At 39.6% G+C, this 14978-nt stretch overlaps 1 protein-coding gene across 8 annotated transcripts in view; it reads left to right on the plus strand.

Moving 5' to 3' along the window:
* The first annotated feature begins 1909 nt into the window (after positions 1-1909).
* Positions 1910-14978, plus strand: part of kif1aa (kinesin family member 1Aa) — a 48965-nt gene continuing 35896 nt past the window's right edge. For 4 of the 8 annotated variants that reach the window (XM_040040030.1, XM_040040031.1, XM_040040033.1 and 1 more), the window contains exons 1-6: positions 1910-2247; positions 4812-4970; positions 13271-13344; positions 13477-13659; positions 13748-13813; positions 13901-14079. In XM_040040030.1, the coding sequence (XP_039895964.1) occupies positions 4865-4970; positions 13271-13344; positions 13477-13659; positions 13748-13813; positions 13901-14079 (608 nt within the window). In that variant the 5' untranslated portion in view covers positions 1910-2247; positions 4812-4864. The remainder of the gene's footprint in view (positions 2248-4811; positions 4971-13270; positions 13345-13476; positions 13660-13747; positions 13814-13900; positions 14080-14978) is intronic. The other 4 variants (XM_040040036.1, XM_040040035.1, XM_040040037.1 and 1 more) reach the window with 2 other exon arrangements.

Below are 14978 nucleotides of genomic sequence, written 5' to 3' on the forward strand. Positions count from 1 at the left end.
TCAACCTGATGCTAAAGATCCAAAGGGTTCCGTGCTGAATGCGTCTTACATTATCCATGCTTCCCATGATAATGTTATTAGAAAATACAGCATACACATTCATTTGCTGTGTATGCAATATCAAGCTTTATTTTATCCATGAAGCCTGGTGATGCAAATCAACCAGTTGAACTAAAGGGTTTGCTTAAAGACATAGAAACCTATTCCAGCTGCCATAGGGTGAGAAACTGGTACACCCTGGACAGGTCACCAGTCTGTCACAGGGGCCTCTTATTTACCACTTTTAGTACCAATTCAGACGAAAACTGAGGTTATTGTAGACAGTCCTAAAATTCTTAGAAATATGGTTTCTGGGCAGATACCTCCAGCAGCACTGAGTTGAATCTTGGAGTCATTTTTGACCACAATATGTCCTTCAATGTACACATTAAGCAAAAATAACTGCTCTCTGTCAACAGTGCTAAATTGTAAACATCCAGTCACTATAACTGCATTTAAAATTCTTCTTCTCACATGCAAAATGTTGAATAATAAGGCCACATCTTATCTTAAACCTTATATTATGTTATTATCCCAACAGATCACTTCACGCTCAGACTGCAGGCTTATTTGTGGATATTTAAAAGTAGAATGGGAGGTACAGGCTTCAGCTGTCAGACCCCCTTTCCTGACAACTCTTAACTAAGAGAATCCAGCTGTGTGGTGTGTGGCGTAAATGCTTTCAAATGTAATAAATAAGGCACTTGTAGAAAAAAATGCTGCTGTGCATATTAAATGGAGTATTTATTTGTCAAATAGGCATACTGTCACTCCTTAATGTAGTCAGTAAATTTGAAAAAATAGAGCTAGAATGATGAGTTTTTGAATTTTCATTCATTCCATCTGATGGAAATTGTGTGTTTATCTGAGTATCTCTCTGAAGCAGACAGTGTTTTTCTGCCTGTAAAAACGGTCCTCTCTCTCTCAAGGAAAATTTAACTGAAATTTTATTGATCAGTGAAAAACATAATATGACATCAGTGCTTCTTACTGCCATGAGTCAAAATCTCTATATTTTGGGAAAATGCAATTAATATAATTATAAAGCTGAGACTCATTAAGTTCACTTCATGGAACTGAGTCATGGTTGTCAAAAAGTGTCTTAATCTGTGCTTTTCCTGTTTCAGATGTTCTAATCCACAGAACACGGGTGGAATTAAGGTATGACAAATCGTCCAGAAATGATAGTTTTCACATATTTTCATTTTTTTTCAAGAAGTGGAAACTAAAGTGTGGGTTGCATGTGTTAAAAGAATACATACATAGGTGCATGTGCATTTAGCTGCTTCCTTTTCAAAAGGGAGGTCAAAAAACAAACTGCACGTATTGTTTGTTTAGCAATCAACGTTTATTATTTGCTCCAGTAAAATACAGCGACACACTTTAAAACTGCAATGCGGAAACAAAAATCGTTGTCATAAATAAACACATCTCAAGAAAAATAAAAAATTTGGGCCTTATATTGTTGTTTTCTGCTGTGATGCCGTTCCCGAGGCCTGGCTCTACTCTAAGAAGCTGTATTGGATGTTTCAGTGAACACTCAGTTTCCATGCGCGGCGACCTGCTTTGTGCCACTTGTCTCCTCTCGGCTTGATATCCCTGATCTGACCTACTAAACCACAAGTACAACACCGTTTGTGTGTCCTCACATGCACTGCTTCCAAAACAATCCTCCAAGTAGTCCAGGCTGATTTTACCCCTCGAGAAAAACCCTAATTCCCCCGCTATCCGCGAGTTTTACCTTTAATAAAAGGGTTTTCTCTATTACAGCTTTCATAAGAGGTCATAAGCGGGATACTAATCCCACTCCCTGCCTCCGCCTCTCCCTCTCTCTCTCTTCCCACTACTGCATTGATGCTGTTACCTCCCTCGGTGATGATGTCACTGGCTCAGTGGAGCTCGAGCATCCTTGCCATAGACAGGGAGACAACAGAGCCGTTTTGATCGCTTCGGCCGAACATCCCAAGCTGCCTTTCCGTTTTCCTTGAGTCCCCACTGGCAGTCACGGGTGGAGGAAGAGGAGGTACAGGTACAAGGCACCAGCAGGCGGTGACCTCCTCAGCCCTTCATGGAGAAGGGAAGCTGTTAGCAGGGGCAGTGCCAGACCTGGAGGAGAGCAGCGGAGGTGGTGGTGGTGTCCGCGGAGCTGGACAATAAAACAGACGAGCACGACAAATAGAGCCAATTCACGTTATTGGCATTGCCGAGGTAGGGCGGCTTTTTTTTTCAGTGTTTCCATTGTCACAGTGCTGATGCAGTTTTAATGAAGCAGCCTTTATTTACTTAGTGTTAAATCTCCTGGGGAGAGATGGGCTTAGGGTGCGGCCATTGAAGAGGCTGTCATTGTCGGGAAAAAGGCAGCCTAGAGCGATACAGAGGCATTAAAGCTGCTGTCTGACACCAGCTATGTGCTGTCATGTTATTTAACTGCGTCTATTTTTAATAAAGAGGCTTTTATTTGTGTGAGCAGGACGGCAGCAATAAATGCACTGTCATTGGGGGAAAGGTGAGGTAGACGTGTGCGCTAAAGTGTTGTGTCATAACGCCAAAAGCTGCTGAAATGACGCAATAAATGATGTTTTTATCAAGTCAAAATGGTCAGTTTAAGCTTGATAACGACAGTGTCCATGACTTGCGTTTTATGGACCTGCTGCCATCCTGAAAAACAAACTTGTTTGTTTTTTAAAAGCATTTAATAAATTCACAGTTACCTAATCAATAAGGAAAATTTGCCTAAAGTCTTGTCAAAAACATTATGTGCATTACTTTAGTCTTTGTCACTGGGAAAATGGTGGCCGCCCAGCTGAGCTCCATCATCAGCTGATTGATGTGTGAGCAGATTATGACCATGGATGTTATGTGGAAAGGGGAGAAAAAGAAGTGGAAATATATTTTCACAAGATGCACAAGTTGCACTGTGACATGATTAATATTTTCCATTTCAGATAACAAAACCAGAGTCGATTTATGGCACACCTTGTACACCATTCGCTCCTTTTCATTTATTAATCCTGATTTTTAGCCTGCAGTCAGTTCACACCTGTTTTGCTTTTGTACTATGTTCCCTGCATGCATCTTGCGAGTGAATCTGTTCAGGTGCCAGCTGGAGAGGATGTACCAGGAATCGGGGTGACACAGCAGATTTACATTCAGTGATGAAAGACAATCTGAGTCACGAACACGCTCTGAGTATTGGTACCAAATCTGACGTGATCCCAAATCTTAGGCATCAGTTGAGTAAAAGAAATGACAGACTCTCTTATTAATATTCATAGATGTACCTGATGCAGCATCACTGAAATCTAATTGTATCATAGTCAAGCTTATTGATAACCACATTAAAAATTTTGATGATGAGTCATGCTTGTACTTGATCCACCCACCACACACTAAAATCTATTGAATGTAATTTTTTTGCCTTTTGAGTGACTGCGTAACGAGTCGTTGGTGAAATGGAGCTGCTGAATGGAGCCAGACCCTGGATTTGTGGCTGGTTTCAGTGCCATTGTCATCCAGAGAAACAGCCTGACATTTAGCTGCTGCTGCACTTCTTTTGTTACAGCTTGCTTTATTATCCATTACTCCCCTGGCTGTAGCTGACCATGCATGGTCTTTTCATGTTACAGCCACTTAGCCCTGCCCTACGCTATTGTCCCAGTCTCATCAACCGCAAGATGCAATATTCCAACTTTACAATTTCTAACAAAACAATGCAAAAATAAGACAACATTTGTAATATTATGCAAACAGAGCACATGCTAGAAAAGTCTGCTATGGCATGACGATCACTTATGAACTGATGGATGTTTATAAAATCAGTAAATCTAGTAATAAGGACAGTCGTTCCCGACCTTTTTCATATAACATGCCTCTGTAGGCCTGGGAAATGGACTCAAGTATCCCTTCTTCACAATGTTAAAATTAGAACTGTACTTTTACTAAACTGTATAATAGTTGATATTAAACATGACCAACAATTGAAATAATGAGGTCATCAGGCATTCAAGAAATTCATGTGAGCAGAAAGCTTGATTTTTTTTAGATTGATCTGTCATATCGAGGCCCCACCCATTTGCTTTTCACATGCTCTTTTTGCGAGGGGCAGCCAATCAGAAGAATGCTGGCTTATTAGGATACTGGATAAACGTTGATGATTGAGTGATCCCACTCCCTCCGCTGAAAAGTAGTTAAAATACTTTTAGTTGTTTTAACCCTTTAGACATTTTTTTTTATCTAATTTTAAGCTTTCAGCTCCCCATTTATCAGTCGTGTAAGCTGGCCTAACTTTTTGTCTGTGGTTAAGCTTTTTGTCCATTTGGCAGTTCATCACTGCATTTTATGTGGTATTAAACATGAACAAAGTTTCAGATAATTGATCAGTGTATGTACAAGTAATCCCTTTGAGCCCACAGCTGTAAACAGTCAGCTTTTTTACCCTTAGATCCTGATGATGTCATCGTGAGGGGATTTGAATTTGAAATATGGCAGAAAATATACTACTAACTATACTCTATGTTTCAGTCTTCCTTCTCTACTCTTCTCTACCCTTCTAGTGACTCTTATGACTATAACTTATATATTCAGATCACGTATGCATTCCTTTTGCCATCCTGTTTCTACTGCTTATCCATTACTTTGAATTAGCTGTTAAATGCTGCTTAAGTTGATTAAGTTGCAGTTTCTGGGTTTCTTGGGGAGTGGTTTGCACATTAGTTTTTAGTTTAGTATTGGCAGCAACTCAGTTGTAATTCATATTCTCCTCCTTTCAACAGACTTGCAGACCGGCATTACAGAAAGCACCCCAAGGTGCTAAGAAGACAGCACCATGGCAGGGGCCTCTGTGAAGGTGGCGGTGCGGGTCCGCCCCTTCAATTCTAGGGAGATTGAGAAAGATAGCAAACTGATCATTCAGATGTCTGGAAACACCACTAGTAAGTACTCTAACTAGGATTTTTTCATAGAACTGTGGTTTTACTGAAAAAAGTGCATGTTTTTTATTATCTTCAAGGCTGGCTTATACAGTGAAGTAAAACTGTAATTAAGTCTGACAGATGTTTGCTTAACCTGGGGGAGGCTTCTTCTTCCACGAGGCATTAAGCACAAGGTTTTCCAGCTGTAGCTCACCTCGACCTTTAACCTTTCTGTGCGGTTGGATTACTGAACCATTAATTTCCTCTCTACATGTAAGGCGTATTTCAAGACACATCAAATTAGCAACATTTTATAGAGACTCAGACTCAGTTTCTGTGGGAGCAAACCTTTTTCCTGCCTCAGACAAAATGTGATCTAACTGAACTTGTTTGAGACAATATGTAATTACTACAGGGTCCACCTTTTCAGCAGCTAAACAGAGCAAGCAGTGAAGGATTTAGCACATCACCAGCTTTGCAAATCAGTTGAACATCACGTGTTAGGTGACATAATCTTCTCATTTATTTTGTAGAAGTCCTGCTATTTATGAATACAGATTAAAAATTATTCCTTCTTCACCATTTTATAATTAATCTTTCTGTTCAAGCATATGCAGTGAACAATTTTGTTATAATCCAAAACCAGCCACATTAATTTTCCTAGGAAACCTGCTCTGTAAGTTTCCTTCACTTTAAAAAAAACATGTACTTAAGAGCAGCACACATTCATAGATTTAACAGAGGACTGAGCGAAGAGACTGGAAAGACACTCGATATGTAGTCTGCTTAGCAAGGTAAAGCCGTTTGTCAATAATTGATGAGACTTCCTAAAATATTTACCGTTTGGCCTAATTTAGGCATCTCCCTCCTCCCTGCTCATGTCACGGGTGACTACATAACGAGCTGGGTGGCCTTTCTGGGCCGTCATATTTTTATGTGGGATGGTGTTTAAGAACTCGTTTGAAATTTTTTACTGTACAGTAGGAGTGATGTTACTTCGTTTGGCTTCCTTCTCTGTTTCTATGGCAGTGAACAATAAGTGTTTGCCTACTTCAGCAGTGTAAACATAGACCAGAGGTACCGGAGTCCATTGGGAATAAACTGGCAGCGTGTGGAGTGATAAAAAGTCCTTGAAGATGTACTGTTTTAAGCCATCTGTGAATTTGATTTTTAATCACACAAATCCCTTTTTTATGTTTTTATCCATGACATTATCCACACACATGTAAATTTAAAACACTTCACGAACACTGCCATCATTGTGTAACACTGTTTAAAGCTTGTCTTAAAAAGTGCTTTACAGTAAATTGCTTTGCAAAGATCACAAAAATCAACTAGTCGAACGAATACCAGGGTCTCACACTTAAGCTAGAAATCATTTAAACCAAGAAATAATCAGGTTTATAACTTTCCTGAGGAGGTTTATTCCATAGGTTTTGGGCCCTGCCCACAAATTCTCTGTCTCCTTGAGATTTCAACGGCACCTCTGGTTCAGATAAAACAATCGTGGTGATAGCTTTGGTCTTGGTTCTAATACAGCGATCTACTTTAATCTAGTATAACACAGGTTACTGAAAAAGGTATAGTCAGACCTGCATGTGGGCAAATATGGAAGCATTTACCATTTTGATTTGTCTAATTCTAATCAGAAATTTAAGACGACCTTCTAACAAAGTGGCTGCTGCTATGAGCTAGATCTGATGTCCAGCCCACAGGAGCTGCAGCTTGAAATAATGCACTGCTCAAAAACCAAAGCAAGTGCTAATAAATTAGATGAATGCAATATGAGTTTTTGTAGCAGAGGCTTGCTTCTGTTGTTCTCCAGCAGAAAGAAACAATGGGGGATTTTCAGCCACCTGCCCTATAAAGTTTATTAAAACCACAGTGGGGCTTGCAATAAATATATGCAGTATGCTTTCTGAATTTCATATTGTGTTGATGCGTTAATCTGGAAAAAGATACACATTAATCCATTTATTCTTACATATTAAAAGGAAGTCACCACTTTATGTCATATATAGGTGTGAATTTATCATATTTCTCTTTCAGTTATTTTTCCTAAAACCCAGACTTTAAACATCCTGTCAACACTTTTAAGAAGCTTCCCGTTTTTCAGATGCACAAAGCTGCTTTCAGTGAGACTGCCGGTCTTTCAGTGGAGCAGATTGTTCTCTTCCAAACTGAGTCAATAGCTCTGGATGTGGGCTGGAGGATGTGAGCAGGCTGATGTCATGAAAAAGCCCATTGGTTGCAGTGTCTGGAGGGGATAGAGAATCGGGGTATAAATGCCCCCTTGTCTCTCTGTAGTCTGGGTTGAAGAAAGGGAAAAGACGAAGGAGTTCTGGATTTTGTGTGTGTGTGTGTCTCTCGCTTCTTTGTGCTCCCTGACATTCATGTGTGGGTCAATAGCCCAGTTCCCACAAAGCAGGAGAATGGCAGTAATCTTGTTGTCTGATAAAACTTCCCTCCCACGCCGACCTTAATTAAGATGCAGGGGAAAGACCTGAAGGAATAAGGGGCCTCGCTTTAGAAGACTACTTGCTGCAAATACTCTGTAGATTTCTGTTAATTTTGCTGCAGAAAAGTTATGAAGACATCAAAATTTTCACCATCGCAACATAACAGGTAGTAATATATGTAAAAGCAAGAAATCTAATCAGGTATATGAGTGTAGATGCATTACTTTAACATGCATTTGGTGGTTTCTTTTACATGTGTTCATGCATTATATCCCATTTGGACTATATTCCAAAAAAACTGCTGTTTCTCATTCAAGTAGCATGAGCTTAGCAGTGCACTGCACTAAGGATATGAATTGCATATTGGAATTGGCTGCAGCCTAAACCTTGATGCTCTTTCATAGGCAAGAGGAAGTGAATAGAGTAGTTTAAAAGCCTGTGGGAAAACAGCCATGATTCTCACTTGGTTTATGACCTTGTTAACCACTGTTATGGTGACTTTATGGTCTGATTGCTATTTTAAATTGTTCTTTAGTGCATCATAATGGTGATCTAAATCATCATCTCCATTAGAGTAAAATAGACACCAAAGCAGGGTATTCTTTAAAGCGTTTAGTATTGACATTCAGACATTGACCCCTCCCTTGTTTCAAAGACGATAACGACAAACTTGAACTTAAAAACAGGGGTGAAATTCCCAGTATTCCCCATTCTATTTATTATTCAACATTGTGACTTTTTCCAGTAACAGTATATCTAACATCTAACGTCTTTTTGAGAGAAATTGTGGATTCATGCCTTTTCTTCATCTGTGTAGTAAAAACCCTCATTACCATAATGATTACTGCTCTTTTATCAGATATAAATCAGCAAACAGCTGCTGCGGCTGAATATAGTATCTACGTGGCTTTCCTCCAGTCCCTGTCAGTGAGTTCATATCCCCTCTTTCAGACCCGCTGACGCAATCACATTTCGTCTTCTATTGACTGGGGCAGGTCAGCCGTGACAGTCCTGAGCAGCATCACTCAGTCACAATTATGAAGACCTAGCAGCTATGACAAAGACAAACATGGAATGTGCAGTAAAAGGATACTGAAAACATGACAGAAGGGCAACTGAATTTAACCTCGAGCAGATAATCACTGCTATAATTAGGAAAAAGACGAGGAACGTGGGCGTTCCTGACAGATACAGTGATGAGTGGAGGCATTTGATAAAGTGGGAAACTTTAAAACTGGGCCACCTGATCAGCATGAGCAGTACTATTTTCAGTCACGGTTACGTAAAAAGATTATTTGCCGTTATCAGGGAAATATTAGGAAAATATAAAACATATGGAATGCTCAAAATTGGAATACAGTGTAGTGGTATTCTTTCACAATACACAGCTATAAGAATACATTGTTGCGAGTACATTTTAAGGTGGTAAACATTTGCAAAAAGATTAAACAAAAACAGTAAACAGTAATTAATTTTTTTGCCCAATAAGTCCTTCATTTTAAAATTCATCGAATAAATGTTTATAAAGAAATATAGATTCAACATTGTAAATATAGACTGTTAGTGTAAATCATACACTGTTGTTTTAATAAATCAAATTACATTAACTTAAAATATTTTGTTATCACATGCCGGTTTTTACAGTTCAGTTAATTACCTCCATGCAAAAACTGAATTAGAAACAGCTTTTATTGAGGTATTTGGGTATTTAGAACATGGTAAATTGATCAATTGATCATGTTGATAAATGTGTCGATTGGGCTTTTACTTCAAAACACTCCAGACGTGGTGACAAAGACGGAAGAAAATGAACTGCTCGCTTTTCTCGTCTAATTGTCTGCACTTAATGATGGGTCATCAATTAAATCTACAGCTAAGAATTAAAAAGTGCTTCCATCGTAAAAAGGGAAGATAGACGGCAAAAGTGGACATAGTGAAGGTTGAAGGAGGTCTCCTCTGTGTGCTTGAAATGACGCAGAAACTGTCCTATGGTGGAGAGATAAGCGATGATCACTGGAAGAGATACCTCAGCTATTGAGCTTAAACACTCAGTCCTGCTCCCGTGTCTCACTGCAGCCCTCATATATGGTTGGTTACTAAATTAGTTTCAACAATTACTCAGTCAGAAATTCTCTTTTTGTTTGTGGCTACTTTCAGAAAAACGTTTCATTGCAAATAAAAACCTTACATGCATTTAACAAGCTTGGTTAGGATAGTATAAAAGAAGTCTGTACCCATGCAGTCTGCAAAGGCGGTACCCGGTACTTCCGCTCTGATGGTAATTCGTGCTGCCAGTCACCACCACTCCAAAGTAGTTACCTTATCTGAATGCAAGACACTCTTGTATTCTGTGCTTAAGTAGGGATGCAGAGGGCTCATCTTGTATGAATCACAGCGCTGTTGAAGATGAGTAAGTTTAGAGAGGATGTCATATAGCGAAGGCTTCTGGGCAATAATGAAATCCTTGGTTTTTTGTGTTTTTTTTTTATTTTAGAGGTTTGATAAAGCAGCACGGTGGCACAGTGGTTAGCACGGCAAGAAGGTCCTGAGTTCAATTCCACCATCAGGCCGGGGGTCTTTCTGTGTGGAGTTTGCATGTTCTCCCCGTGTTTGCGTGGGTTCCCTCCGGGTACTCCGGCTTCCTCCCACCGTCCAAAGACATGCAGCTTGTGGGGATAGGTTAATTGGATAATCCAAATTGCCACTAGGTGTGAATGTGCGAGTGAATGTGAGTGCGAATGGTTGTCTGTCCCTGTGTGTTGGCCCTGCGACAGACTGGCGACCTGTCCAGGGTGTACCCCGCATCTCGCTCTATGACAGCTGGGATAGGCTCCAGCGCCCCCCACGACCCTAAAAAAGGATAAGCGGAAGCGAATGGATGGATGGTTTGATAAAGTAGTTCATGTCTCCTTTCAGTTATTTACCGAGTGAGTGAATCCAGAGTTTGTAAAACCAGATCAGCGTTTTCTGTCAGAATGGACAGTTTCCTGATTGTGTAATATTTAGGTAATATTTACTATATACCCAGTTAAAAGCAGTAAGTAATGTGACTACTAATACTGCTTAGTGAAATATGTCAGAAAAGGAAATTACTGCATAATAAAAGATGCAACACAGAATAAGCTGCAGTGAAGCAGCACAAACTCCTTCGCTGCTACGTAGGAACTGTCTTTTGTTTCGGCAGCTGTTATTTTTTAAAATTTGTAACCCTTTTTTAACCCTTATTTAAATAAGAAGTAAATGTAGAGAGATTAGTAATCTCCTTTGGGAGAGCATCCTGTTTCAGATAGGCAGCATTAGCAGAGCATGTTTTCCGATGGTGGGAGAAGCCGGAGATTCTGGAGAATATCCGCACAGACGGGCACAACATGTTTGTGTGACAGAAGCAGCACAGGCAACAGTGCTAAACATTAATAATAATTAGTGAGCAGTCTAGATTTGTGATGGTCAGCAGCAAGATACGATGATGTTAAGATGAATGAGGATTATTTTTTAACTTTCAGTCAGGTTTAACTTTAACCAAAACTAAGCAGGCCAAAAATCCTAAAACATTGTGGAAAGGTGAAAAATGGACAAAAGAAGAACATATTTCTTTAAAACTGCATATTTTAAGTGTATTGACGTTGATTGAAGATCCTCTCTTCGAATGTCCTTATGGTTCTCGAAATTGTTTCTGTTAGCAGCAAATACAGATGACACTGCTTGGATAAGTATGGCAAATATGAGGACTGTAGTACATCTATGTTCATATCTGGCCTTCTTCCAGAGTACCAGGATGAGTCACGGCCAGTAAGTGAAGTCTCATCTCTTAGTCATGGCGAGGATTAGATCTGAAATCTGAAACCCAAGTCAGCCACACTGGCCTATATTTCATAGCTGGGAACAGTAGCAGTGTAGAGAGGAAATAAAACTGTGTACACTTACTTGAGCTCGTACTTAGCTCTGGGCCTTTTCCTCTTTTATCGACCGCATCTGCATTAGTAGAGAAAATGGTCTGGAGCCCAGGGAGCAGGGAGGAAGCATCATGTTGGCACCAAGACCAAATGAGATATGTGGGCACACCAACATGTGGAGTAGTATTCATGCCAAAAACAAAAAACAAACTAATCTCGATTTCATTGTGTCTGCTGAGTTTGGACAAATCAGGGTGAAACTGTTTGATGCACAGCAAAAAAAAAATCTCAAGAAATACTCTTTATTAGATGTTTTTGCAGAAAAAAGATAATTTGTGTATCCAATATTTTACGTTGTGTTTATATTGTAATGTCTACGAATGAAAAACAAGCACAATAATATTATCAAAAGGTTTTACGTGTAACTTGAAATATTGTTTTCCCCAAAAATGTGTTTTTCCACAAGTTAAATCTATAAAAAGCTGTAATTAGTCCTTTAGTTCGAAGTGCAAAACCTTTTCCACTCAAAATACTTTAAATACTCTATGCTTTATTTTTGAAACCAGTGTATCATCATCATGTCGATCAGGCCTCGGGGCAGACATCCTTAACATGACGTTAGATTAGCCATCAGTACGATATGATTTAATTATAAATCACTGTTTAACTGGATTTTCTTGAGTTGTCGTCATTCTGGGGATCAGACTGTTAGTGCTTATTCCAAAATCAAATTTTGGCTGCAGAGATGTCTGCCTTCTCTTGAATGTAATGAAAATGTAAAAATCTGGTGTATTTTGGTGCTCAAAACTTGAAAAAAAATGCATTTAAATAACTCAACATCTCTTATTAAATATATTGAAATACTTATTTAAAAAAAAAAATCACAGCTTTTGATGTGAACAGTGTCATGTAGGAACTATCCTTTCCACCATCTTCAATGACCAACATCAGCTGAGAGGAAACTCCATTAATATTTAAACCCGGCCTGTCTTCATGAGAAGATGCATGTTTCCTACTCCCTGCACAAAATCTTCACAATAAGGTTTTGGCACTTTTTTTGAGTAACTACATCATGAAACATTGAGTATTTCAGATGTATTTTTTCTTTGTTTATTCCGTTATATTTAACAGAAACCAGGCATCTCTGCAGTCAATATCTCGAAAACTGGGCAACCTTCACCAAAACAGTCTGGATGAAAAAAAAGCAATTCAATCTGGAGGGAAAAGATGATTTAGGGCGAATTGTCCCTTTAATCTGGGATGAAGTTATACGCTATCAATATGCATACGCTGTGTGAATACACTGTTTGATGGGGAGAAGGCATTTCCTGTTTGAGTACCGAGATGGATGCTTAAATAGCTCATGGAGGATTTGTGATTTACAGAACAGCTGGCAGACACAGGAAGACATAAAAACATATAGACACTTCACTGGCCTTCTGGGAAGACTGAAAGTTATAACACTGACAAAGGTGGAATTTATTGGAGGGCTACCAGAGGTCAGCGGAGCCTGACAGCATACAGCTAAAAGCAGCTGGTTGTTTCAAGCTGTATGCTGTTGAAAGATGAGCTGAGCGCAAGGTGTCCTAGAAAAATCCTGACAGGTAACAAAATAACTGGCCTTTTTGCCTGTTTCTCAACTGGTTTACCTCATTGACTGGCTGACGGTGTGTGACCTCAGCCTTTGATTTAACGAATATTGGATTTTACACTTTGACATGGTCTCCAATGCCTTCTGTTTGGTCCTCTTCTGGATGAAGTGTTCCAATGTGATGCGTTTCTGTAATGAATTTATGTAAGCCAAGCCCAATAACTTAATCCCAAAGGTAGCTGTTGGTGCAGAAAGGAGAGGTGACTGAAACCTTTCCAGCTCTACTAGCACAACATGATACTAACCCAGCTCAGATCCAGTTTCACATGGGTGGTTCTCACCCTCCCTCTGACCCATGTTCCTTGTCCTGTCTTTCAGCCATCATCAACCCCAAGCAGGCCAAAGACAACAAGAGCTTCAACTTTGATTACTCCTACTGGTCTCACACTTCGGTAAGTCATCCGTGCACCCCCGGAGCCCAAACACAACGCATCCACATATTTTCATCAGTTTTGGATATATTTGTTCAAGCCTTACAAGACATTTTTAGTCTTAAATGACCAATTATTGATCTCTGTCCACAGCCCGAAGATGTCAATTATGCATCTCAGAAGCAAGTGTACAAAGACATCGGAGAGGAAATGTTGCTTCATGCCTTTGAAGGCTACAACGTCTGCATCTTTGCATATGGTCAGACGGGTGCAGGCAAGTCCTACACCATGATGGGGAAACAGGATGTGAAGGATCAGCAAGGAATTATTCCCCTGGTACTGACACACTTTGATTAATTTAACAGGGCACATAATAAATTAAATAATTTATCTCTTTGCGGATTATTATGTTTTCCTCTTCCAGCTGTGTGAAGACCTTTTTACAAAGATAAATGATAATACAGACAACAGCATGTCCTACTCTGTAGAGGTGAGTGTGGGCGCCCCTCCTGTTTATACAGTGGATTCAGACCTCGCATCTGTTATAAATGTTCAATCAACTGTCAATTTGAAACAGGTAAGCTACATGGAAATCTACTGTGAGCGTGTGCGGGACTTGCTGAACCCAAAAAACAAAGGGCACCTGCGTGTGCGAGAGCATCCTCTAATGGGACCTTATGTGGAGGACCTGTCCAAGCTGGCTGTCACCTCCTACAATGACATCCAGGACCTGATGGATTCTGGCAACAAGGCTAGGTAATGTAGTCAACTATTTCTTGAGTCTCAGGAAAAGGCAGTGAACCACAGGAGGAGTGCTAAGTTAGCACGTTAGCTTAGCAAGTAGCGTAAACTGCCATAAACTGTGTGAGTGCAACACTAAGGACACATATACCTGCCAATTAACAACAAAATAGAAGCACAAACTTGTTAAGCGAGCTGTTCCTCACAGCAGGGCTTATTATTCAACAGATATTTACATAAAAATGTTCCAAAAGGTACAAAGACCACAAACAGGGTTGGAAGATGCAGTTCAGTAGCGACTCCAGTTAATAGAAATTAAAGCACTAAGTTATATAACAGTTTACCTCATGGACAGTTGTTATGGAGGCTGGTTTTCTGGACACATGTTTCTGTTGTGATATTGCATTTTAACATTGCAGTCTATGTGGATTAACTCACTTTTGAAAGAAGTTTAAAGTGGCTGTTTGGGGAACTGCAAATTCTATTTAGCTCTATTTTAGCTCCAGAGGAAAGGAAATGAATGAAAGGGCTAATTAAAGAGAGACTCCATTGAATTAGTCACTTTCTTTCTCTCTTAAAGTAACTGCACACAGGATATGAGGTTTGCAATAAGGAATACTCTAATGAAATGTATGTTTGTGGTGCACTATAAAAATGTCAGATGCATTGCTTAGCAGGCTCCAGGTTTTTCCATTTATAATTCTAGATTGGTTATGATTGTGAGAAATTAAACGTCTCTCTTGTTCTTAGACTCTGAGGTTTTTGATTTTGGCTGTAGAATTGGTTGAAATTCCCTCCAAAAATGATTTTAGGGCTTAAGGAAAAACCTAAACATCGTGGCTTTTTGTGCTTTAGTTTTGACCCCTTTTTAAAAATCTGTCTTGCATAGAAGGATAGATACATCCACCCAGATC

The sequence above is a fragment of the Simochromis diagramma genome, unplaced genomic scaffold, assembly GCF_900408965.1.
Source record: "Simochromis diagramma unplaced genomic scaffold, fSimDia1.1 OVJJ01000026.1, whole genome shotgun sequence".
NCBI lineage: Eukaryota > Metazoa > Chordata > Actinopteri > Cichliformes > Cichlidae > Simochromis > Simochromis diagramma.